Raw genomic sequence first — 22,630 nt, forward strand, 5'->3', positions numbered from 1 at the left:
TGTGCACACGGCCGTGATCCCGCCCGCAGGCATACTGAGCGTGTGCCCGCGGAAGAGGATCACCTCTGCGTGTAGTTACATGATGTGAACAGGGTCACGGAAGAGGGTGAAATCGGGAGGAGACTGTCTCCAGCTTTCCCCCCTGTAGTCTTTCCAAGTGCCTCCCCTCCTGTGGTCCACCCACGGTGGGGTCTGTCTCCCCTGGAGGCTCTCACCCTAGAGGAAGTCTTTGAGAAAGCCAGGGTGCCCACTGTGGGGACTGGTGGGCCCCACCCTGGCCAGGAAGATTCTGCTTTGAGAGCAGAGCGCGTGGGGCAGGCTCAGTCCCCAGGAGTGGTGGGCGGGGCAGAGGCCAGACAGCGCTACCTCCGCCAGGTCCAGAGGTGTCCATGGCGATGCTCCTGGACTTGGGAGAGGGTGAGCTCCCTACTCTGGCCACACTTTGCCCTCCCCCCCAAAGGGTGCCCCCCAGGTTCCTTCCCAGGCTACCACAGAGGCCAAGACTCGCCTTCCCACCTGAGTCCATCCGCTGCTGTTGTCTTTACACATCCATTTGCTCTGCTTCTCGGGGGATGCTGCTGAAAGGAGACAGGAATGGGAGCCCCTCCCGACTCATGGCCGCTGTCACTGCCTCATGCAAACATCCCTGTCGTGCCTGTGCGAGCTGACCAGGCCTGCTTGGTGTGGAGCGCAGTGGAAGCCACTGGCTTGGTCTGTGTGGGCCTCAGGGCGGACTGAATGACCAGCCTAAGTCTTTGTGGAGGGTGGAGCGGATTGACTGGTCAGATTGGGACAGAGGAGGCTGCGTGGCCATGCCTAGTCTGCATGGGGGGCAGGGCATACAGAGTGACCAGATTAGATACAACGGGGGGGCGGGCAGGCTATGTGGTCAGATAGGATGTGCGTGGTGGGCAGCGTGAAGTGAGTGAGCAGATGGGATCCAAATGGGGCTGAGGTAGAGGTGATGGATGGGGTCTGGATGGGGCTAGAGAAGCTTGAGCTGGATAAGGATGGGAGGCCGCTCAGCTCTGGTCAGCAGCAGAGGGTTCAGGAAAGGCTGCCTCTCTGGACTGCAGTGTTTCAGCATGTCTGTCTGTCTTCTCCCTGAGCTCTGTGTCTGGCCCTCCCTCCATGTCCGCATCCACGCCATCTGTCTCATCGGCCCAGCCTTGGGCCTTGGGCCCTGGGCCCAGCCCCCAGCACCGCGCTTGCTGGGCCCGCCAACTCATCTTTTTGCAAACTTTGAGCAAACCCAGGAGCCCCTCCTTCGCAGCACTGTGGGCAGCCCGTAGGCTGCCTGAATGAGCCGGAACCCCAGCCTCGTGCCTCCCTCCGTGGCCCCTCACTTTTTGGTTCTCAGGGATGGGCTGCCCTTTGCCAATGCCCCACCTCCGGCCTGTCCCCCCCACTAAACAGTTTTCAGTGTCTCAATAGCTTCTGCTTATATGTTTGAAGATTCCAAACTGAATGGGGAGGTGGCGAAGGCCGCGCTGGCGAACGAAGACTGCCCCCACATAGACCAGGCCCTCACTCCCGATGAGGGCCTGCCCTTTACGCGCTCGGGCACCCGCGAGAGATACGGACCCTGCTTCCTCTTATCAACTGGGGAGTACACGTGCCCACCTGGTGGAGGAATGAGAAAGGGTATGTAGAGGAGGCTGGGGCACTGCATCCACCGGGCCGCCTCACCTCCCGCTCCTGCAGATGGGTGGGCGGGGTGGCGGGCGAGGGGCGCTGAGGGGCAGGCAGGCACACTGATGGGGGGCAGGGAGCAGAAGGAGCCCCCAGGGTCGGCCCCTCGGGACCTGACTTCCTCTCTCCTAAGTGGGATGTAGGCTGGCAGCGAGAACATGAGGTCCAGGCAGCTGTGGGTTGATATTAAAGATCAGCACGTAAGGGATAGGAAGGGCTTGGGGCAGGCTGGCTGATTACGGGCCATGACCCTAAAAGCAGAGGGGTACCCAGGGGTGCTGGGAGGAGCCTCGACTGCTCCAGGCTGCTCTGGCAGGCAGGTCAGACCCAAAAGGCAGAGTGATCTTCCCATCTAGTGGTTGAGGAGGACGACGGGATGGGCCTGGCCAGGACCCTGTGGGCTTAGCCACCCAAGATCCATGTTCTGGAAAAGGCATCCTTTAAAGAGAATCCACAGACCATTGGGAGGGGAACCATGAAGAAAAAGGTGGCTTCAGGCCTTGGGGTTCCTTCTCAGGCTTGGGGTTGAAGCCAGTGTCCTTGCAGTCAGAATATTGCCAGTGACAGAGAATTTGCCAAGAGAAGGTTGTTAACATGGGACTCTGTGCAGCCCCTTCCATCCCCAACCCCGATTAGCCTGGCCCCGGGTGTGGTCAGCGCCCCCTTGTGGTTGGTGAAGGCTGAGCCCTGCTGAGGCTTCTGCTCAAGGACTCCTTCTACCCAGCCCTTATCTTAGGCTGACACCTGGGGAAGAGCTTGATTGAGCGTGGGCTGGAGAGAGGTTGGGGCAGGAGCCCAGAGCACCCTAGCTCCAGGCTCCAGGCAGCGACCCAGGGCCCAGAGGCGGAGAAAGCCATCCTCAGCACAGCGGACTGGCCGGGCAGCTCGTGCCTGTCTGGGAGCACCTCACGCTCACGTGGGATGCATGCTGACCAGGGCGAGAAGGCTGGGCCGCAGCAATAGTTGGCTTTTCAGAGCAACAGTTGCTGTAGCCTGTGGCCATTCACAAGTGCTCCAGTATTTGAAGTGGTTCCACAATACATGGGGAGAAAATGCAGAAATCGAAATGCAGGGCAACCCCGGGGGGGGGGGGGCAGCTTACACTGAGGTGGGAAGGCCTCTTGGTCACTGGTGCTTAGTGTGCCCACCTAACCCAGGCTGGTCCCTGCTTCCTGGCCCTGCCTGGGGGTCCCTTGGACCCCAGCGCGGCATAGCGCTCCCCGCATGGTGCTGCATGGCGGAGGGCTGCCGGCCTGGGAGGGGGTGGGCCCATTCTTGGCACCTTCCATGGATAGGCCCAATGCAGCTGGCTCCCCCCCCCCCCCGCCCCGGGGGGCTCTAGAAGGCAGAAACAGGGGCAGGAGGCCGGGGAGTGAGGGGGAAGCAGGTACTGTCCCAGGGGCTGTGCTCTGCCTGGTAAGGTCTCGTGGGCTGCCTGCCTCCTCCACCCTGAGTGCTGGACCAATCTGTGTGGCCTGGGAGAGCAGAAAGGAGAGTCCTTCACTGTGCTTCCTGGAGCTCAGGGAGTGTGGGGCAGAGGAGCCCTCTCTCCCTGTACCCACCCCCCAATCCCAGAGGCCTGGGTGCCAGAGTCTTTGGGAGGCGCCAAGGGGGGATGCCCCCACCCACATCCACCCAGCCCTGCTCTCGTGGAGTCAGGACAGCCGCCAAGGACTTGATTTCTCAGGATGATTCCAGGCCATAAGCCATGTGCAGAGTAGGAGAGGAGTTAGGGACTCTCCCCGGTCCCCAGGAGGGAGAGGAAGAGGCGTGCTGGGCTGGCTCACTGCATGGGAAAACCAAGCCAGCTGGAGAAGAACCTGCCTGCCTCTGCATGCGGCTGTTCTGTCTTTCCTCCTCCTCCTTAAAAACTAAGTACCAAGCGGGATGGGAGAGCCAAGAAGAGACGCTCAAGTGTTAATTGTATTCTTTACATACAGATCTTTGCAAAGAAAGCCCTGTCATTGCTAAGTATATGCCGACAGAGGCTGTGAGAGTGACTTGACCAGGCGGCTTGGCCCAGGACACTGGTGGCTATTAAGCATCTGGGTGGACCTGCAGCCCCTCCTCACCCTCGGACAGAGTAAATTCACGCCATGCAGGTTTGCCGGACGAGTCCGAGTGGCCCAGGCATTGTACTAGGACGGACGTAGCTTTTTCTACGGCCAAATGGTAACTGACCGTAGAGGATTTCTTTTCCTTCTTTTCATTTTTTGAAAATTTTATTTTACTGGGGGAGGGGGGGTGGAGGGGTTCCTTAGCATGACTTGCATGAAGTAAAATAGAAAACCCAGCAAGCCAAACCCACCCACCCCCTGCAACTGTGTGATGACCCTATACAACAACAACGAAGAAAAGAAAAACACAGAAGTCCTCTATTTTCTTTCAAAGCTCTTTACTTTTACTCTCGTTGGAGCCAGACTGTAAGGGGGTTCGATAGAAACCTGTACATTTCTGGGGGGGCGGGGGGGGGGCGGGAACACATTGCTTCCCTTTTTGTACTCGAGATCCAGAGAAAGGGTTCCCGAAAGGGCAGTCGGTCAGTCATCCATCGGTCATATTGACCTCACCTTCATAATCATCTCTCACGTGGAAACTGAGAACTTTGCTCCAAATAGAAGTGTGGAAACTTGCACTGCCGCCTTCTTCCCTGTCTGGCATGCTTGTGACCCCGCGGACGTCGCCCGAGACCCCTGACAGCGGCTAGTCTAGGTCGATTCTCTCATCTCTTCCGGTGTGTAGATCCAGCGTGACCAACTTTCATAACAAATCGTTCATAGTAAATAACCAACATCGTACAGATTTCCCACGTGTCTCTTTAGAGCACCGGAAGATCAGGACCTCGGGAGGGGCGGCCCTCCTCTGTTACTAAGGCACAACCTGGCATTGTATGCACTTTAGTACTTCAGAGTAAAAACTGCATGCCCAATGTTATGCAAAGCGATTCTAGCATGAAATAAATTTTGTATCATGGTTCCTGTAGAGTCTAAAGCAGATTTGTTTTCCTGAAGCAATGGGAGGTTTGCAGAGACACACGTCTGCATCTCGAATAAATATAGTATTTTCCCAAAAGACACAGAGGACAGTAACTTGGCATTGGTCTGATTCTAAAAGTAGTGGCGGGGGGTGGGGGTGGGGAAGGATGATATTTTTGAAAAACACATGCTTTAGTTGAAAAAAAAAATGCAACATCTCGAGCTCTGGCTGCAGCTCGCAGCATTTCCTGGAAAGAGAGCAATGCTGCTTTAGCTCAACACCCTCCCTCCCCGGGCCCCGGCCCTCCCTAATAAAACGCTGACTTTCGAGATGAAGCACGGATCTGGGTTTTTATTGCCTCGGTCAGTGTTGCAATTTGGCTCTGGGCCTCTGGTCAGGCCCTAAGGAAGACGTTGCTCTCTAGACGGCGCCCTGCAGATCCTGCTGGCTGGGGAGGGAGGCTGCCCTCAGGAAGGACGGGCATGCAGGACCTGACCTGAGACAAGTGCATCCCCCAGGGGTTCACCCGCGGCAACTTCTCCGTGAGTCATGCCATATTCATGACTCCTTCAATCTGGCCATGTCAGTCACTCCCACGCCCTTCCCTCCCCCCCATGCAGACCACAGTCACCTCCTCCTAGGACATTCTTGAGTCTGATGGAGCGAGAGACAGGAGTCTGACAAGTCTGGGTGCCCTACCCTGCTGGCCCAGTCTGGTGGAGCATCCTATGCATACCCCTCCCTCAGCCTGGAGGTGTCTTGGAAGAGAATAGGGCCCTCTCCTAGGGATCTTCATTTGCTTGGGTTGTTCACTTGGTTTTGGTTGGGGATAGAGTGGGGGATAGGGTTTCAATTCTTTTCCCAGGAATTAGGGAATCCAGGAACACTCAGGTGGAAAAGTTCCTAGCGGTCATGGTAGTCAGCCTCTGAATGGAGGCCCACAGTGGGGAGTGATCTGCCCAGGGCCACAAACAAGTGGGTGTCAGTCTCCCCTTGATTTCAGTTCCCTTGACGTCTCCCAGCCTGACCCTGAGCCAACGATCACATGAGGTGTGTGTGTGTGTGGGGGGGGGGGGGCTGAAGGTGGGGCCCAGTTTTTATCTAAAAGTTTCTCATCTCCTCTCAGCATCTGCTTCAACTTCCTGGTGCCCTGTGAGGCCTGGGAACCACAGGATGGGGGCCGGTGGGGTGGTGAGTACAGTAAGGCCTCTGCCCAGGGCTCCTGCAGCCAAAGGACTGGCAGATCTACCCTGTGTATGGAACAGCCATTCATAAGCATCAGGGCGGAGAAGCCAAGCAGCCTCAGCTGCTGCGGGGCAGGTCACATGCCCTCTCCCTGGGCTCCCCCTGGAGGAAGTGCCTCTGGTGGACTCAGGTGGGACTCAACACAAAGCCACTTGGAATGTGGGTTTTCAGGGACAAGAGCTAATGGGGAAAGGAGATCAACATACACTGAGCACCTGCTATGTGTGAGGCATCTGAGAAAAGTTGTCCAATGAGAGCCCACAATAATTCAACATGCCCATTGTGGAGGCAAGAGAACAAGGCACAGTGTAACTGGCCAGAGCCACACAGCCAATGAATGATGAAGCCACGGTTTTACACCCAGGCGGTCTGACTCCAGAGCTTGGATTAAGCTGTCCCTTCCTGAAGTGGGAGGTAGACTTGATAGGAACACTAGAGTTGTTAGTCCCAAATCCCAGGACCCTCAGGACCTGGCCTCCTGCCCTCCTTCATGAAGTGCCATGGGTGTGACCAAGAGGCCACTTCACATGCTCCGAGCTTTCCACTCACATCTGACCACCTCACTCTCCTGCTTAGACACCCTGTGGCCCTAAGAGGGCAGTTGGCTACCTTAAATTGGCTACCAAGGCCTCCTCTCCCAGCTCCCACTTGTCTCGTGCTCCAGTCACTCGGACACTCTGAACTTGCAGCAGCTACTCATATGCACTGTAAAACCTGGAACTCCCTCCCTCCACCCCACACCAGCACTTCCCAATCACCGGCTAACTCCCAATTTCCATTGATCACTAAGTGACCTCACTCAGAAGCAGTAGGTGTGCGGGGCCTGGGGAGGGCTTTACTCTGAGCTGCAGGCCTGGATTCACCCTTCCCAAGCACAGGCTCAAGCAGTCTTGTCCTGAAGGCCCACTGGGACCAAAGGTGGTGGGTGTGTCAAGATGGGGTACCTGCCCTCAGGAGGGGGAGTGTGTGTGGCAGGTTAGGAGGTGAACACCCCAATAACCATCATTCTCAGGCAAGACCCAAGACCTGTGAGCACACAATAGGGTCCCGCCTCTTCATTTTCCTTTCCTCCTCTCACATGGAGGACTGTGAGGACTAATTCACTCAGTCTATCAGGAAAAAAACGTAATTTCTAACAATGAGTGGGTATTTTCTCATGTTGACTCCTGTGGCTCATTAGCTAACCAGGTGGATGATATTGACATTGCCTGTGAAATGGTTATGTCATCCACAGCATAGTCATCAAACATGTGTAAGAAATAAGAGCAGAAGATGGGTGGGGATGAGGGGGTCGTAGCTCCCACTATCTTAACCTGCCCATTCCATGGTGACCCTAAAGGCGTAGGGACAAGTTCCTCACTGACATTTGATGGGCACTTGCTCTGCAGCAGGACCCGTCCTTGGAGAAAGGGTTCCAGAATCCATCTAGCCCTGGTCCTGGCCCTTGAAGAGCTCGGGCTCTCTTAGGAAGGATGGGCTTGAACATCTACAGGTCTGAGAAGAACAACAGGATCAGAGGGCTCAGAAAATAACCTGGGAGACACTGTCAAAGCCCCTCACACTCCTTCACCCCCAGAGTGCTCAGTCACACACCAGATCCAGCCCATGAACTACTGTAAAGAAAGCCTGTTGGCCACTGTTAGGAGGGGCGAGACATCGGAACTGGTGGTGATGGGACGGCCTGTGGTGCCATTCATCCTTCCATGTGGACTAACTGTGCCCTGTGCTTCCAAGAGGGTCTGACTCAGGCTCTGAGTGAGGGGCTGAGGCTCAGGCTGCTGCATCACCTGACCCTTGTTTCAGGCTGGGAAGGTGCCCCGAGACACTTTCTCAGAAGAGGCTTTTAGGGCTCAGCCTGAGAGGACATGGGACTGGGTTTCTTCCAGCAGGTGCTGAAAGAGGTAGGGGGAACTCGCACTGCCACGCTATGAGAAGGTGTGGTGGTTCCTCATGCATGGAAACCCTGTCTCAGAGGTATGGGCCGACACACCACCCCATGTGGGACGGCCCCCTGGCCTATGTGTCAGACGCAGACCACCCAGCCTGTGGGTGTTGGCCAGTAATGGTGTGCTGGCTCCAGTATGGGCCATCAATCATGTCACCTCTGAGGACTTGGTCACCTGGGAAAGACCAGCTCAGAGTGCACAGCGATGTCCTTCCTCCCATTTCCAGAAGCGCTTGGGGCCCCACTGGCCTTATTGGTTCCAGGAGAGGGGGACAAGGACTTTGCTGGCCCGGGCAGCCTTGTTTCCAGGTACAGTACCGGGAGCAGGGCTCCGTGCACTGGCACTCAAGGCCAGCCAATGGTGTGGCAGCCTGTAGGTTCAGGCCTGGGAGGCCACAGGGTTGTCCTCATCCCCACTCTCCTGAGCTGACCCACTCTTGTCCTAGGGCTACCTCTCTCTGCCTCCCCTTGTCTAGGCCCTGAATGGGTCGCCTCCCAATCAGAACCCAGGGCCAGGAGTAAGGTCTACGGTCTTGAGACAGTAACTTCCCCTTTTTAGGCCTTTGTTTTTCCACATGAACAATAAAAATATTGGATAACATCAGTGGTTTTAAACCTTTCTCAAGGACTCCTTGTCAAGTGAAATCTTATATGAAGTCTAATTAATATATAATATAGATTAAAATAAAGCTGCTGTGAACCAGGTGGAGCGTGGGACCCGGATCTCTGTTCACTTGGCCTTCCTTTAGCTACAGCCCACCAGGTGGCCCCTGAGTTCTCAGGAGACTCCTAGAGCTCTAATGAAGCCGTGTGAGGCCATGAGGCTAGCCAGATCATTCAGATCTTCCTGCTTGGATGTCCTGGGGTGTTGTAACTTCCTAAAGCCATCGGGGCCTAGCCCTCAGGCCCAACCCTCTCCTGAGTCACGAAGGGAAGGCGGTGTGGGATGCGCACAGGCCCGGCTGGCTAGCTGGGGCCGCTGCCACAGTCCCCCAGGGAAAGCTGCTTTCTGAAACCCTCTGGCCAAAGGCTGCCAGTCACAGCAAAGAGAGAGGAAGTCTGTCCCCAGAGCCATCGTTGCCACCAGCAAGCCCGTGGCCCAGGTCTGGCCCATCCCCATTTCACTGAGGCCCTCTTCCTGCAGAGGTTCGGGCCTGGGGGCAGGGTCTTGATGTTGCTATCCCTGCAGACCCCCTTCCATGCTGTGGCCTGGCCCCCACCTGAAACTACACAGCTTGGCAACTGTAGCACACAGACTAGCTCCAGAGCCCCGCCTGGCTCAGATGAAGTCACCAGTCTTCTGAGAGCTTCAGAACGGTGAGTTCTAGATTCTGCCTGCCCCAGGTCTTCCCAGAAGTCTTGTCTCCCCTCCACTTACTCATCTCCACTTCCTCCCCCCACTCCAGAGCCTTCCTCCCTTGGTCCTAGTCATCAAGACAAGAACCTCTTCCTGCCCAGGTATCCAGGGTGCCTGGATATCATTGAACCAAAAGCTACACGCTCTGGGCCCTGAGGATAAATCCCAGGAGAGGCATGCGCTGCTCTAAGCATGACTAGGAATCCTCGGTCTTGCTGAATCAAAGGCTGCTGGACCAGAACCACCATAGGGGATGGGCCTGGTTTCTGTCCCCACCAGGTAGGGAGGGCCTGGAGCTTTCCTGAGGCTTCCCATGTCCAGTGGCAAGGACCTAACCCTCATTCTCCTCTGCTGGGTGGAGAGGATGTGTGTCCCTGAGCCCAGACACCAGGCAGGCAGCCTCCCATCATTCCTGCCAGTGGTCAGCCCAGCCATAGTGCCTCCTGAGCCCTCCTGGCCAAACCCACAACCTGACAGCAATTCCCCAGGAGACTCTGAGTGGGGACAGACACTTTATTAAAGGGTCACAAGCCCCCCATCTCTGCACCTGTCAGGTTGGCTTTGGGTAGATGGTCCTGGTTGTCTTTCCTTCCAGTTGCTTTGTCCGTGGCTTCCTGAGATTTGGAGTCCTCACTGGCATCTGGGGAAGGGAGGGCTGGCAGCTGGCAGAGGGCCAGGGAGTGTCCAGCCCCACAGCCCACAAGGAGTCCTGGTGACGACTGCAGAGCCTGCACAGGCTTCGGGGCTTGGACATTGGCTTCGCTGCCGTCCCCGCACATGCCGTGCTCGTTCCAGCCCCAGGTGTAGACCGCCCCGCCTGTGAGGGAGAGGAGAGGAGATGCTAGAGAAGCCGTCTGGGTTTTGAACAAGGGGCTGGAACACTCCCCTGGGCCGCAGGCTTCATCATAACCCCAGTTTACACATGAAGAAACCAACGCTCAGTGACCCCAGTGGCATGCTCACTGTCCCTGCTCCCATCCCGCCCGTGTTTCCCACTCGCACCAACCCACACGTGATCCTGCCCCAAACCTGGCCCTGCCTCAGTGTCACTCCCCAGCAAATGACCTAAGACCTGAAAATGCTGTCTCCAAACATATCTCAAATCCTCCACGCCTCTCCATCTCCACTGCCACCCGCAAACCCAACGCCATTCTCCCTCATGGGGCTGCTCAGCATCCACTCGGATCTTCAAAGACCATCCAGGGGACCTCTGAGCCTGCGACTCTAATCCTGTGACTACTGCTCAAACCCTCCAATGACTTTCCACCTTAAAGACCTTTCCTTGGCCTTGACTATCTTGTTGGCCTCTCCTTGTACAACTCCACCCTTACCCTCTAATTACCAGAACCCTGCCTTCTTACAGTTCCTTTAATATGCCTGTGGGGCCTTCCTTTCTCTCTAAGTCCTAGCTTTACTGGGCTCCTCACCTCCTCCTCATCCTTTAGCTTCCAGTTGAAGTGTTGCTCAGAGGCCAGATTCCCCAGCTGCCCAATCCGACTGCGATTCCCGTTACTGCCCTTGTACTCTGCCAGCCCAGTACGTGGAGAGATGCCATGCATAGGGACGTGTTTACTATCCCCGCCTCACTAGATTGTCTGCTCACTGCTGAATCTCTAGCACAGTGCCTGGTACACAGCTGGTACCCAATAAGGGTTTGTTGACTAGATAAGAGATTGAATGAACTAGGAGCCACACTGCAAGAAAGCATCAGAGCCGGCGCACAAGCACAGGCCTCTCCGACGGCCCGTCAGCTCCCACCCACCGCAGCACCACCTCCTAGGGTTTGGACACATTCCTAGGGCCTAAACTCACATTTTTCTGTAGTTGTTTAACATTTTTTCTTGATATAAAAGTAATACATCTTCATGGAAAAATGGAAAATATGGATGAGTGTAAAGAAAAGCAGGCTTCTAGAATTTTGCCCACTACTACAAATATTTTAGACAGCTCTTTCAAACTTTCATATATGAAATTTGTAAATATTTGTGTATATTTTGTCCTGGTTTTACCCATTAACATTTTTCCATGGAATTCAAATTATTCAAAAAGTAAATTAAAAATAATTTGTTTGAAATTTTAAAATAGCTCAATATGCAAAAAGGTACAAAAAATAATTAACAAAAAAACACAATATCCCCATCAGATTTAGAACATTAGTAAACATTCTGCCATATTTGCTTCAACCCTTCCTTTAAAAAAGAAATATCAATCAAGCTGGTATGCAATATTTGCATGTTTCTTTAATATTTTTCTACATACATATTCTTAAATACTATGTAATATTTTTAGTTTGTTTATAGGATCATGCAAATACATATCATTTTTATGACTCACTCTTTACACAGCATTGTTTTTAACATTTATCTGAGCTGATAGTTATGGATCTGGTTCATTTATTTTAACTTATATAGTGTCCAGTTATGTATAAATCACATTTTGCTTATTGATTTCCCTTTCCTTATACATTTTTAATTATTTAATGATAATCATTGTTGCTATTTTATCAGACAATATCATATACTGGAGGCCCGGTACATGGGATTCGTGCACTGGTGGGGGGTGTGACCTCCAGGGATCGACCGCTGTGGAAGCACTGCTCATCCAAGTCAGCTGAGCGGCTGTGGACCCATCCTCTGAGCTGCTGCTCCCTGGTCCAGCATCTTCTGTGGAGTCAGAGCACTCACCTCTCCAGGGGACCCAGTCGGGCTGAGCCCAGAGACAATAGCACTGAGAGGCGGCAGAGTAGGTCTCAGTCCAGCCTCCTAGCCTCCGGGGTCAGCTCTGAGAGCCCAGCAGCGGTGCTGCGTGGCCTGCAGGCATCTGGAGGAGGATGTCTGCAGGGAGCAAGGAGGAGGAGCCTGGGGTGAGGAGGCAACGATCGCAGTCCAGGTTCCTGCCCATCAGCCCGGGGTTCCACAGTGGGAGCAGCTACTCATCCCGGTCAGCCGAGCGGTGCTCCCACTGCGGTAGCACACTGACCACCAGGGGGCAGCTCCTGCGTTGAGCCTCTGCCCCCTGGTGGCCAGTGCGTGTCATAGCGACTGGTCACTGGTCATTCTACCATTCAGTCACTGGGCTTTTATTATATAGGATAATATTATATAGGATATTATTATAGTACAACAATAATACTAATATTGTTACTATTATAAACAGCACTGCAATGAACATCCTTGAACATGTCTCCTTGTACAAATTGGTGTTTGTGCAGAGCTGATCCCTAGAAGTGAGTGTGGTAGGGTCACATCTAATTTAACTAGCTCTCCACAGAGGCTGCAGTCATGTACAGTCCCATCAGCAATGGATATGAACTTCTTTCACTCTATCTTTGCCTTTAGACTCTTGCTATTCTGGTAAGTATATTTAATTCATGTGCATTTCCCTGACTACCAGTGAGATGCTATCACTTTATGTTCATTAGCCCTATGTTGCCTTTTCTAGGATTGCTTATATCCATTACTTTGCCTGTTTTGACCTTTGATTGTTTGCCTTTTTCTTATTGATTTGTAAGTTTTCTTTGTGTATCTTTTATTTTTATAATTATTTGTTGTTAAATGTATTTCAGAAGTTGTGTGGTGTAGCTCTTTGTTTATGGTGTCTTTTTTTGCACAGATTTATTTAAAATTACTGCCTAGCCCTAGCTGGTTTGGCTCAGTGGATAGAGCATCAGCCTGCGGGCTGAAGGGTCCCAGGTTTGATTCCAGTTGAGGGCACATGCCCAGGTTGTGGGCTTGATCCCCAGTAGGGGGCAGGCAAGAGGCAGCCAATCAATGATTCTCTCTCATCATTGATGTTTCTATCTCTCCCTCTCCTTTCCTCTCTGAATTCAATAAAAAAAAATATTTTAAAAAAATAAAAATAAATAAAATGACTGCCTAATTGTCCATTTTGGAGATTAAACAATTTCCTTAACCTATATTCTATTGTCAGATAAGTAGGTTGTTTCTAATTTTCCATTATTCTGTATAACATTTTTATGCATGAATCTTTGTCTATCTCTCTAATTATTTTCTCAAATTAGACTCTTACAATGGGAATTCCTGGCCAGAGGGCATGGGCATTTTCAGGATTCCTGAGTCCTGTTCTGAGAACCACTAGACGACTTCTCAGAAAGGCCACCTGCTATACTTGCAGCAATCTGGGGGAATCTGTTTCACTCCACACTGCCAGTATTTATGAGTTATTCCAGTGTTTAAGAATCTTTCGTAATTTGAAAAGAACAATGGTCATTCTTTTAACTTGTATATTTTATTACCATTGAAATTGAAAATTAATTCTTATGTTTTCTCAGGTATTTGTATTTCCTCTTTTGTGTATTGTCTGCCTGGCATCTTTTTCCTGTTTAGTATTGGAAAGTTTAAGTGCTGAGACCTCAGAGTCAGATGGCCTGGGTTCAAATCCCAACTCCTCCATTTATTAGCTGAGCATCCCTGGGCAAGTTATTTAGCTTCTCTGTGCCTCAGTTCCCTAATCTGTTAAATGGGGATAATGATAGTACCTTTATCATAAAGTTGTTCACAAGGACTAAATGAGTATGTGTAAAACAGAATGGTCCCTGGCACATGGTACCATATAAATATTTGCTATTGTTACTGTCATTGATTAAGAGTCTTGTTGTTTTAAGTATTTTTTAAGAATATTAATTTATTCTCTGTCATATCTGGCATAAATATTTTTTTCTCAGTTTGACTTAAAATTTTGTTTTGGGCTTTGATATAAAACATAAGTTTTATGGTTCTAAGTATTAAAATTTATTGATCTTTTGTAATTTCTTCCATTGTTTGTAGGAATTGAAAGCCTGTCTGTATCTAGATCAGAAAATATCCTTTTTGATGTTTCAATGATTTCAATTTTGTACTCTTTTTAAAAAATTGATTTCAGAGAGAGGAAGGGAAAGGGAGAGAGAGAAACATCAATGATAAGAGAGAACCAGAGAATCATCGATTGGCTGCCTCCTACAAGTCCCACACTGGGGATTAAGCCTGTAACCCGGGCATGTGCTCTGACCAGCAATTGAACCGTGACCTCCTGGTTAATAGGTCGATGCTCAACCACTGGACCACACTGGCCAGGCTCAATTTTGTACTCTTTACATCTCACTTATTATCCACTAAAACCCTGTTTTACAGACCACTCTTTCAACAGAGGGAGGCAGACAGGCTCAGGGTTCCCCTTCCCCCTACCCTTTCCTCAATGGGAAGGCAATACTTGGCCAAAAGCTTGGGTCTGGGGAACACAGATGCCTGCCTGCTGGGCCCCCAAGTGAGAAGTGTACACAGAGAGGATGCACCCCAGGCTGCAGCTCCTGCGGTGAAGCGGGATGTCAGCCAGGCTGAGCTGAGTCGCGAGGTGGGAGTACAAGAGGCTGGGTACCTTCAGACCAAGCCCGGCACCTGGTGTGGGCCTGGTGCCCAGCCCTGGTGAGTGGCACCAGCTGACGGTCAGCGGGAATGGGGGCAGGAGGAAGGCAGAGCTGACCTACCAGCAGGACTGGGCACAATGGGCAGCTGGCAGGTCCCTTTCCTCCTGCCAAAGGAAACACGCTCTGAGGAAGCCACGCTCTGGGCCGGGGTAGCCGAGGCTTTGGGCCAGGGCTTTCATGCCCACTGGGTCTCGAGGCCTGGCAGAACCCCAGAAATATCTGCCCCTAATACTTCCGAAGAAGCTCACTTGAGGTTAGGTACTTTATAGTCTCTATCTCCTTTTATTCCAACAGCTCTATGAGGCAGCCGTGTTTTATAGGTTGTTCTCATTACATAGACGAGGAAACGGAGGCCTAGGACCACTGAGGCAGTATGGCCACAGAATGTGTACTGAACTTTGCGTGTTCTATATCAGGGCTTCCAAAATAGCCTATAAAGGCAGACAACCAATATTTCAGGTCTGAGGGGCTCATTTGGTTCCTGTCACATCTTCTTCTTCATTATCATAACCCTTTAAAAATGATTCTAAGCTCACAAGGCCATATGACACAGGCCACGGGACAGATCTAGCCCAGTGGCTCCTACTCCGCTGGCCCCTGGTATATGTGTGATATATTTACCTCGGGCTGTGCTTGCCATCCTGGGTCCCACATCCACACACAGCTGTGTGATACTGGTACTGAGGTCCCCACTAGCCTCAGAGGGTTGCCAGAAGGACTGCATGAGAGCTGGTTATATATATAAATAAAATGCCCCAGCACAGCGCCTGACACATAAGTGACAGCTCACGCCCACATAAGAGGCAGGCCACATGGGGAGAGAAGAAAAAGGCAGAGAGGAGAGGGAGGGGCACCGCCAGAGGGGAAGGCCTGGGGTGGAATGACAAGCGTTATGAAGGTTTTGAACACCTTAAACAAACTTTGGAAAGTGAGAGACTGGCTGCCCCTTACCAGGACTCACAGCAGGACACCTTTCAAGACTGAGCTCTTCCAGCATTTTAGCAGAGGCTCCTGCCCCCACACCTCTTAGGGCCACCTTTTCAGGGGCGCAGTGAAGACAGGGAGGGCCTCTGGACTCAGCACGATGCTACCATGTGGGCTGTTCTTATGTAGAAGGGGTGGAAGGAGAATGTCTCGCGGTCAACTTCCCCGAAGCTAACTGGAATGCAGAGTGCCCAGTGTTTGAAACAGCTGCGGCCAAAGCTGAGGAAGCAGATTCCCGCTTTTACAGAGGGCCCTCTGCACTGTGCCCGGCATGTGCCAGGTCCTCGAGGACACTGACATCCCACCTGACTGACCCAGATCTGCGCTATCGGCCCCCGAGCCTTGGGTGGAGAGCCTGTAATCACAGAGGGATTTCCTAGCCTCTCAGAGTTCAGGCCTCCTGCTCATGGGGCTCAACAGATTTGGCCTGACCAGGATGTGACAAGTGACGGAGCTCATGGCCCACCACACTTGCGTCAGCCTCAGAGCACTGCAGGCAGCGGAACCTTGGCCCTGGCAGGGTCCCTGGCACGGGATAGATACAATACCCAAATCTGTTCAGGCCTTGTGGCACCTGCCCGAGTTTCTTGGCAACCTGGGTCCTCACAGGGCCTTATGGTGCTGGGACTACAGCCCGACAGGGAAGGGCCTTGCCAAGGAGGGCAAACACCTGCAGTATGTGGTAGAGCTTCCTAGTGGTCCCTGAATCACAGAATGAAAACTTCCCAACCGCTCTTGTAGCTGGTTGGTTCTGTCATGGCTAGTGCAAGCTGGAAGGTTCTGCAACAGCTTATGGTAACCTGCCTGCAAAGGCAGATGGCATGTCCCCATCCCTTCTTCTCTGTCCCTTCCTTCCTCTTGTCACTGGGACTGTAGATGTGATAGCTGGAGCTCTAGCTGCCAGCTCACACGATGAGGAGGGCTTCAACCTAGGAAGGGTGCTTCTCAGGTTCATACAAATGTAACCTTGATTCCCACAACAACTCTATGAGGTGTTATTATCTCCACTTTACAGAGGAGGTAGCTGGGCTCAGAGAGGTGAAATAACTGTGGTCCTATGACCAGTCTAGCCAGGACTAGAATCCAGGTTTCCCAAGTTTCAGGTTCCTCCGCTAGTTCAAACCATGTGAAAGTGGTAATATAATCAACAAACACTTAGTGTGTACCAGGCCCTGTGATAAGCATTTTTAAGTATTTATTCACTGAATCCCCAACAAAAGCCTATGAGGTACAATCTAACATCACCCCCATTTTCCAGAGAGGTGGCGAGAACTGTGCAAGGTAACATGGCCAACAAGAAGCAGAGCTGGTCTCAAACCCAGGCAGCCTGCCTCCAGGACTCTTCTAGCACACGGTCCCCCTAGCAGAAACACTGCCTCCCAGGCAATGGAGAAAAGGTACAGAGTCACGGCCCACCTGTGTGGGGACCAGCTCAGCAATGGAGGGCAGAGCCCTAGCTGGCGAGAGAAGTGCTCTGGGGAGCAGCAGAACCTCGCTGAGGCTGTGAGCGCTGCGGCCAAGGCTGAGGAAGCTGAGGAAGCCAAAGAAGGCCTCCTGCACCTGGTGGAGTGGGAGGGGGGGGAGGGGGGAGATTTGGGGGTGGAAAAGTCAGGCAGCTAATGGTTCACCTTGTCTCCTGTCAAAGACCTCACAAAGACCTAGAGCTCTTCTGTGGAGAGAGAGGAGGGGTGAAGTTGGAGCACGGAGAAGAAGGCTCTGGACTCAGGAAGCTGGTATATGTCACTGTGGACACAGCTGATCTCAGAGCCTGGCCACTTTGGGAAAAACTTCTGAGTGTGCAGCCACCTACGCTCAAGGGGATGCCATCCTTTTGGCAGTAATTGGTAGGTCGGTCCCTAGGGTTCTGCTGTGAGCCAGAAGCCCAGAATCCAGGCCTCCGAGGTGCTCAGGTCTGGGTGGCAGCTTAGGAGAGAAAGAGGTCCAGGCCCTTCCTCTCTCGCCTGGACAACAGACAGCTACTCTGCGCTGTAGGCGGAGGCAGCTGGCCCGGGCGAGGGCAGTTGGGCTGACACAGCATAGTCTAGGTCCGTGGTTGTCAAACTGTGGCTCGCGAGCCACATGCGGCTCTTTGGCCCCTTGAGTGTGGCTCTTCCTAAGCCTTAGGAGTACCCTAATTAAGTTAATAACAATGTACCTACCTATATAGTTTAAGTTTAAAAAATTTGGCTCTCAAAAGAAATTTCAATCGTTGTACTGTTGTTATTTGGCTCTGTTGATTAATGAGTTTGCCAACCACTGGTCTAGGTCATCCCCTGGACAATTAATTCCCTGTCTCCCTACCATTGATGAGACCCAAATCACAGTGGAATGTGGCTGCTTCTCACCAGCCAAGTCACCTCCTGCAGAGGGCTTCCTAACTGGTCTCTCTCTGCTGCTGCCATTGCCTCCATGGTCTATTCTCCACACAGAGCCTGAGCGATCCTGTAAAACCCAAGTCAGACGCGGCACTGCTCTGCTCAGAATCTTCTTCCTCAGATAAACAACAGCTGATCCGTCTCCAGCTTCCTCCCTGACCTCATGTCCTATCATGTTCCACCTTGTTGACATCACCATAGCTACACTGACTTCCTGCTCAAACAGTACTCACCTCAGGACCTTCGCACTTGCTGTTCCTGCTATCTGGAATGCTCTTGCCCTTAATAGCCACAGGTTCACTCCCTCATGTTGTTCAGCTACTTGTTCAAATGTCATGCTATCTGAGAGGCCTTTTCTGATAACATCATATAAAACAGGAATCCACACCCCTTCCCATCTCTATCTCCTCACCTGCTTTATTTCTTTATATTTTTAAAAACTATTTGTTTATTATATCTCTCTCCCGACCAGAACATAGCTCTTTGAGAGCAGGGACTCTGCTTCATTTGCTGCTGTATCCCAGCACCTGAAACAGTGCTTGGCATTTATTAGTGCTTAATAAATACCTGTTGTGCAAATGAACAAATGAGTGAATGAACAAATGAATAAGTGGCTAGCAAGAGAATGAAGCTGCCTTATTCTCTCAAGAGGGCTAAACGAGTGCCCATGGGTGTAGGGTGTGGCTGTCAAGGGAAGGCTGATTTCCCCTCACCGTCAGGAAGGACCTGCCCTGCCCCTGGAGGTTCTGTGTCCCCAGTTGGCAGGGGCATTGCTGCAGTGGGCAGAGTCTGGGGTGAGAAACAAAAGTCCTGATCCTGGGAATCTGTGTGGTGTGTGGGTGGGTGTGAATGTGTGAGAGAAGGAAGGTAGAGGCCAAGGAGCCAAGTAGGAGAGCACAAACCCCGGTCCACAGGTGGCTCCCGCAGACCCACTAGAGGAGTGGCCTTGGTTCAGATGGTAAATAGGAACACCTTAATTTCTCGGTTTGCCCTCACAGTTCTCATGCTGAGGCTGTAAGGCAGGGAATGCTCTAGAACCTATGTTAGAACCCCATAGCTCAGAAAGTTGCTCAGTCCTCTTCATCAATCTCTATCCCTTTACATAAGAGGAGACTGCGGCCCGAGTGGCAGTGTGGAAGGTCCGCCTCTACACACCTTCTCACCGCTCTCCACCCCCCTCTGCATTACTGCAGGCTCTGCAGTTTTGATGGTTAGAGCAGCCCAGGGAGGAAGGTATTAGGATCAACACTGTATGGAAGAGAAAACTGAGTCTGGGAGAGGTTCAGAAACAGCCCAGCTGGGAGAGGCAGAGGCCAGTGCTCCGCACCCTCAGGCCCACCCGCCCCGCCCCCATCCCCCCAGGAGTAGGAGCGCTGTGGCGGCTGCGCGGGTACATTTCCTCAGTCACCTGCAGGGAGAGCGTGCTGTGGCACGTAGGCTCCACTGGGTGACTATTCTTAGATCGAGGGAGCTAAGGATGATGGATTTAGAACTTACGAGGTGGAAACATGTTGGCCTGTTTTATAAACAACTGAAATCCTCCCCACAGACTCCCTTTCTGAATTCTGCGTTCTCCATTAGCACTGCTGGCTTGCTGGGCTGTACTGGGAGAGGGACAGAAAGGCCACTAGCCCTTTCGAGGGCCTGCTATGACCTCCTGTGGTGCTAAGGACTTTTGCATGGCCCACCCCGTTTAAGAGCAGCCCTAGGTATTGATCACACTCTACGGAGGAAGAAACCAAGGCTGGGGAGGGCCAGAAATGAGCACTTCCTGGGCAGAGGATTCAGGGCTGCCTGTGAGGCACAAGCCTGACGTGGAGTCTGGGGCTGCCAGCAGAGGTCTGGCCCTAGGGATGGAGCAGCAAGGGCACTGCATGGCACCTTTGGAGTTCACTCCCGTTAAGTGTTTGCAGATAGCAATCCCATCCTCTAAGATTTCCTCACTCCAGGTGACATGATCCTCCCTCTGAATGGCCCGCTGGCCTATCCCCATGACCAGCCAGGGCCCCTCCTCTCAGTAGGTACCAGGCCGTCATCATCCCTCTGTAAGGGTGATCCTCAGAGCTGACCGAGCCCATCCCGACACACACCTTGTCCCAAAGGCTGCCTCTGCCATTTAGCCTGAGGTCACTTAGCTGATTTGAAGTCCAAGCCCACTGACTCTCGCTGAACCCACAGCCACGGACACTCCTACACTGCTTCCGTGTGAGCTGCTGCACTATGTCTCCCATGGCCTGGCCCGTATGTGGTGTCTGGAACCCGGATGGAATGTTCAGTGGTCTCCATTAAATGTCATCTTATTAAGTGAACACAGAAACCTCTGAGGGGCACGAGCAGAGGGGTAGGGACAGAAGTGGCTCCAGGGCCAAGAGTGACTGGCCTGCTGCCATTGCTGGAGCCTGGTCACTGTCCTCCCCAGGCCTGTTGGGAATCGCCAGTGTGGAGAGGAGGCTGGGAATGAGAGCAATAGTGCAGGTAGGAATAAGCAGGTCTGTCCTGGAACCCAGCCGAGGGGTCCAGATGAATCCACATGCAGATGAGAAGAGTAGGGTTCGAGAGCTCACTGAGAAGCCACTGATGACACAAACCTGAGAAGGAATTCTCCCTGGGGTCTCCAGTCACTTAACCAACACCTACGGAGTGTCTACTCTGTGGTGGTGCACCCAATTCAGTTCCATCTACTCGGTATCCTCCCCTCTAGCCACACCAATCTCTTTGCTCTCCCTCCAACTGGCCAGTCATGCTTCTGGCTTCGGCCTTTGTTCTGGCTGTTCCTTCTGCCTGGAACCCTCCTCCCCAGGTATCCACATGGCTCCCCTCTCTCTCCATTTGGGTCTTAGTTCAGTGTCATGTTCTCAGAGAGCCTTCTCTGATCACTCAACCCCACCCTCCTCTCCCACCACACTGCTTTATTTTCCTTCCTAGCATGTTACCCCCCCCCCCATCATATGCTAATTTGTCTGTCTCCCCACTAGAACGAACAGCTCCATGAGAACAATTTCATTTTGTTCAACTGCTGTATCCTGGCACTTAGAACAGTTGGAGGTACATAAAAGGAGCTCAATACATGTTTTTTTAGGGATGAACATGTGTCATTTGCCCCCAGAGGAGCTTAGTCCCCTGAGAGGAAGCCAAGTTAAGGAGCAGGGCGGGCTGTCCACAGGGTCACCGATCTAAAGGAACTGTGTGTGGAGGGGTAGTTGGGGCAGCCCGTGTTGAAGGGACTTGAAGTTCATAGAGAACCTGCAGCCCCAGCTGGGGGAAGGCAGACATTCGAGCTAAAGACTGGAGAGATTCCACTCCAGCTCTGGGACCAACGCTGTCATGGTAGGCCTGGCCAGGAGGAGTGTGGGAACACTAGCTCAGCACGTGGTCTTGGGTGAGTCACCACCTCTCCCAGGGCCTCCCTTTCTGCACCTAGAAGCTGAAGACACCAGCTTTGCTGATCTCCAAGGGCCTTTCCAGCTCTGATGGTTCATGTTTCAGGACAACGGGAGAGTACTTTCCAACACACTCGAGCTGCCATTCCATAGCCCACCTGAACCTGCTGGGCTGCAGCCTTGCTGAGCTCAAGGTGGCTCACAGAGACAATGCCCTGTTCCCAGACACTGGAGTTTCAGACTTTCCAAAGCCCCTCGACAAACCCGAGGTGGGAAGATCAGGGAGCGAGATGTCTAGAAGAGAGGCACTCACCTAAGAGCTGTACCCTGGTAAGTGATGGGGTTGTGACCCATATCAAGGCATTGTGACTCCAAGCCCTGTGCTCCTCACCTCACTGGGATCATATCCTAGGAGGAACCACAGACCCAAAGAGCCTTCCTTCAGTGGAGAGACCATCAGAGTTGGAGTCACAGGCTGGGCCCACACCCCAACTCTCACTCTTCCTGCGAGTGCCTTCAGGCTAGACCCCTGGTGTGAGTCTCAGTGTCTTCATCCACAACGTGGGCTATTGCTCCTGAAAACCCCAGTGCTATGTGCGAGTCAATGGAAACCTCTCGCATATTAGAAACTACATATTAATTAGCAGGAATCCCATACATTGTGCCCACAGGCCAGGAGGAATCTACTCCATCTGTCTTTCAAGAAACCCACACCCCTGGGAAGTACAAGTCCTGGGCCACAGGCAGCTGGTTAGGGGACCCAAACGGGCAAGTCACTTCACTGTGCAAGCTGAGCTACACACGCCAGACTGGGCCTGGCCTGGCTCCAGTGCTATGGAGACCAAATGGCACCAAAGATTTATTCCAAATACTCATTTCGTTAACAAATATCCTTCTAATATCAATTCCAGATAAAGTACTATTTAGGTTCCTCATGTGTACAAGGAAAGAGGAGGATGGAGGAGCAAGGATGAATAAGACAGTGCCCATTTTTAAGGAATTACCAATCTCTTCATAGCTAACATTTCTTAAGCACTTACTACCCACCAGGAACTGTCCTGCATTACTTCCATATCTCATCTCACACCCATAACACCCCAATAGCATAGGAATGTTCAAGATCTCTATTGCACCCCTGAAGAACTTGAGGCTCAGGCCCACTTGAAAACAAAATGGTGGCACCAGGACTCGAACCAAGGTCTGTCTGTCTCAGATCCCAAGTTCTTAACCACTATGTTCTATGGCCTCTGTGTC

The 22,630-nt window shown here is 52.4% G+C and overlaps 2 protein-coding genes across 2 annotated transcripts in view; one reads left to right on the forward strand and one right to left on the reverse strand.

Annotated features, from left to right (window-relative positions):
- The window catches only part of KCNC1 (potassium voltage-gated channel subfamily C member 1), a 41,248-nt gene extending 36,253 nt beyond the window's left edge, over nt 1-4,995 (forward strand). Inside the window, exons 3-4 of the mRNA XM_059709064.1 lie at nt 1,456-1,644; nt 3,633-4,995. Coding sequence (XP_059565047.1) covers nt 1,456-1,644; nt 3,633-3,697 — 254 coding nt within the window. The 3' untranslated portion in view covers nt 3,698-4,995. The remainder of the gene's footprint in view (nt 1-1,455; nt 1,645-3,632) is intronic.
- A 4,713-nt stretch (nt 4,996-9,708) lies between these two features.
- Nucleotides 9,709-22,630, reverse strand: part of SERGEF (secretion regulating guanine nucleotide exchange factor) — a 194,197-nt gene continuing 181,275 nt past the window's right edge. Inside the window, 2 exon segments of the mRNA XM_059709066.1 lie at nt 9,709-9,814; nt 9,817-10,032. Coding sequence (XP_059565049.1) covers nt 9,732-9,814; nt 9,817-10,032 — 299 coding nt within the window. The 3' untranslated portion in view covers nt 9,709-9,731.

Source organism: Myotis daubentonii, chromosome 9 (genome assembly GCF_963259705.1).
Source record: "Myotis daubentonii chromosome 9, mMyoDau2.1, whole genome shotgun sequence".
Taxonomy (NCBI): Eukaryota; Metazoa; Chordata; class Mammalia; order Chiroptera; family Vespertilionidae; genus Myotis; species Myotis daubentonii.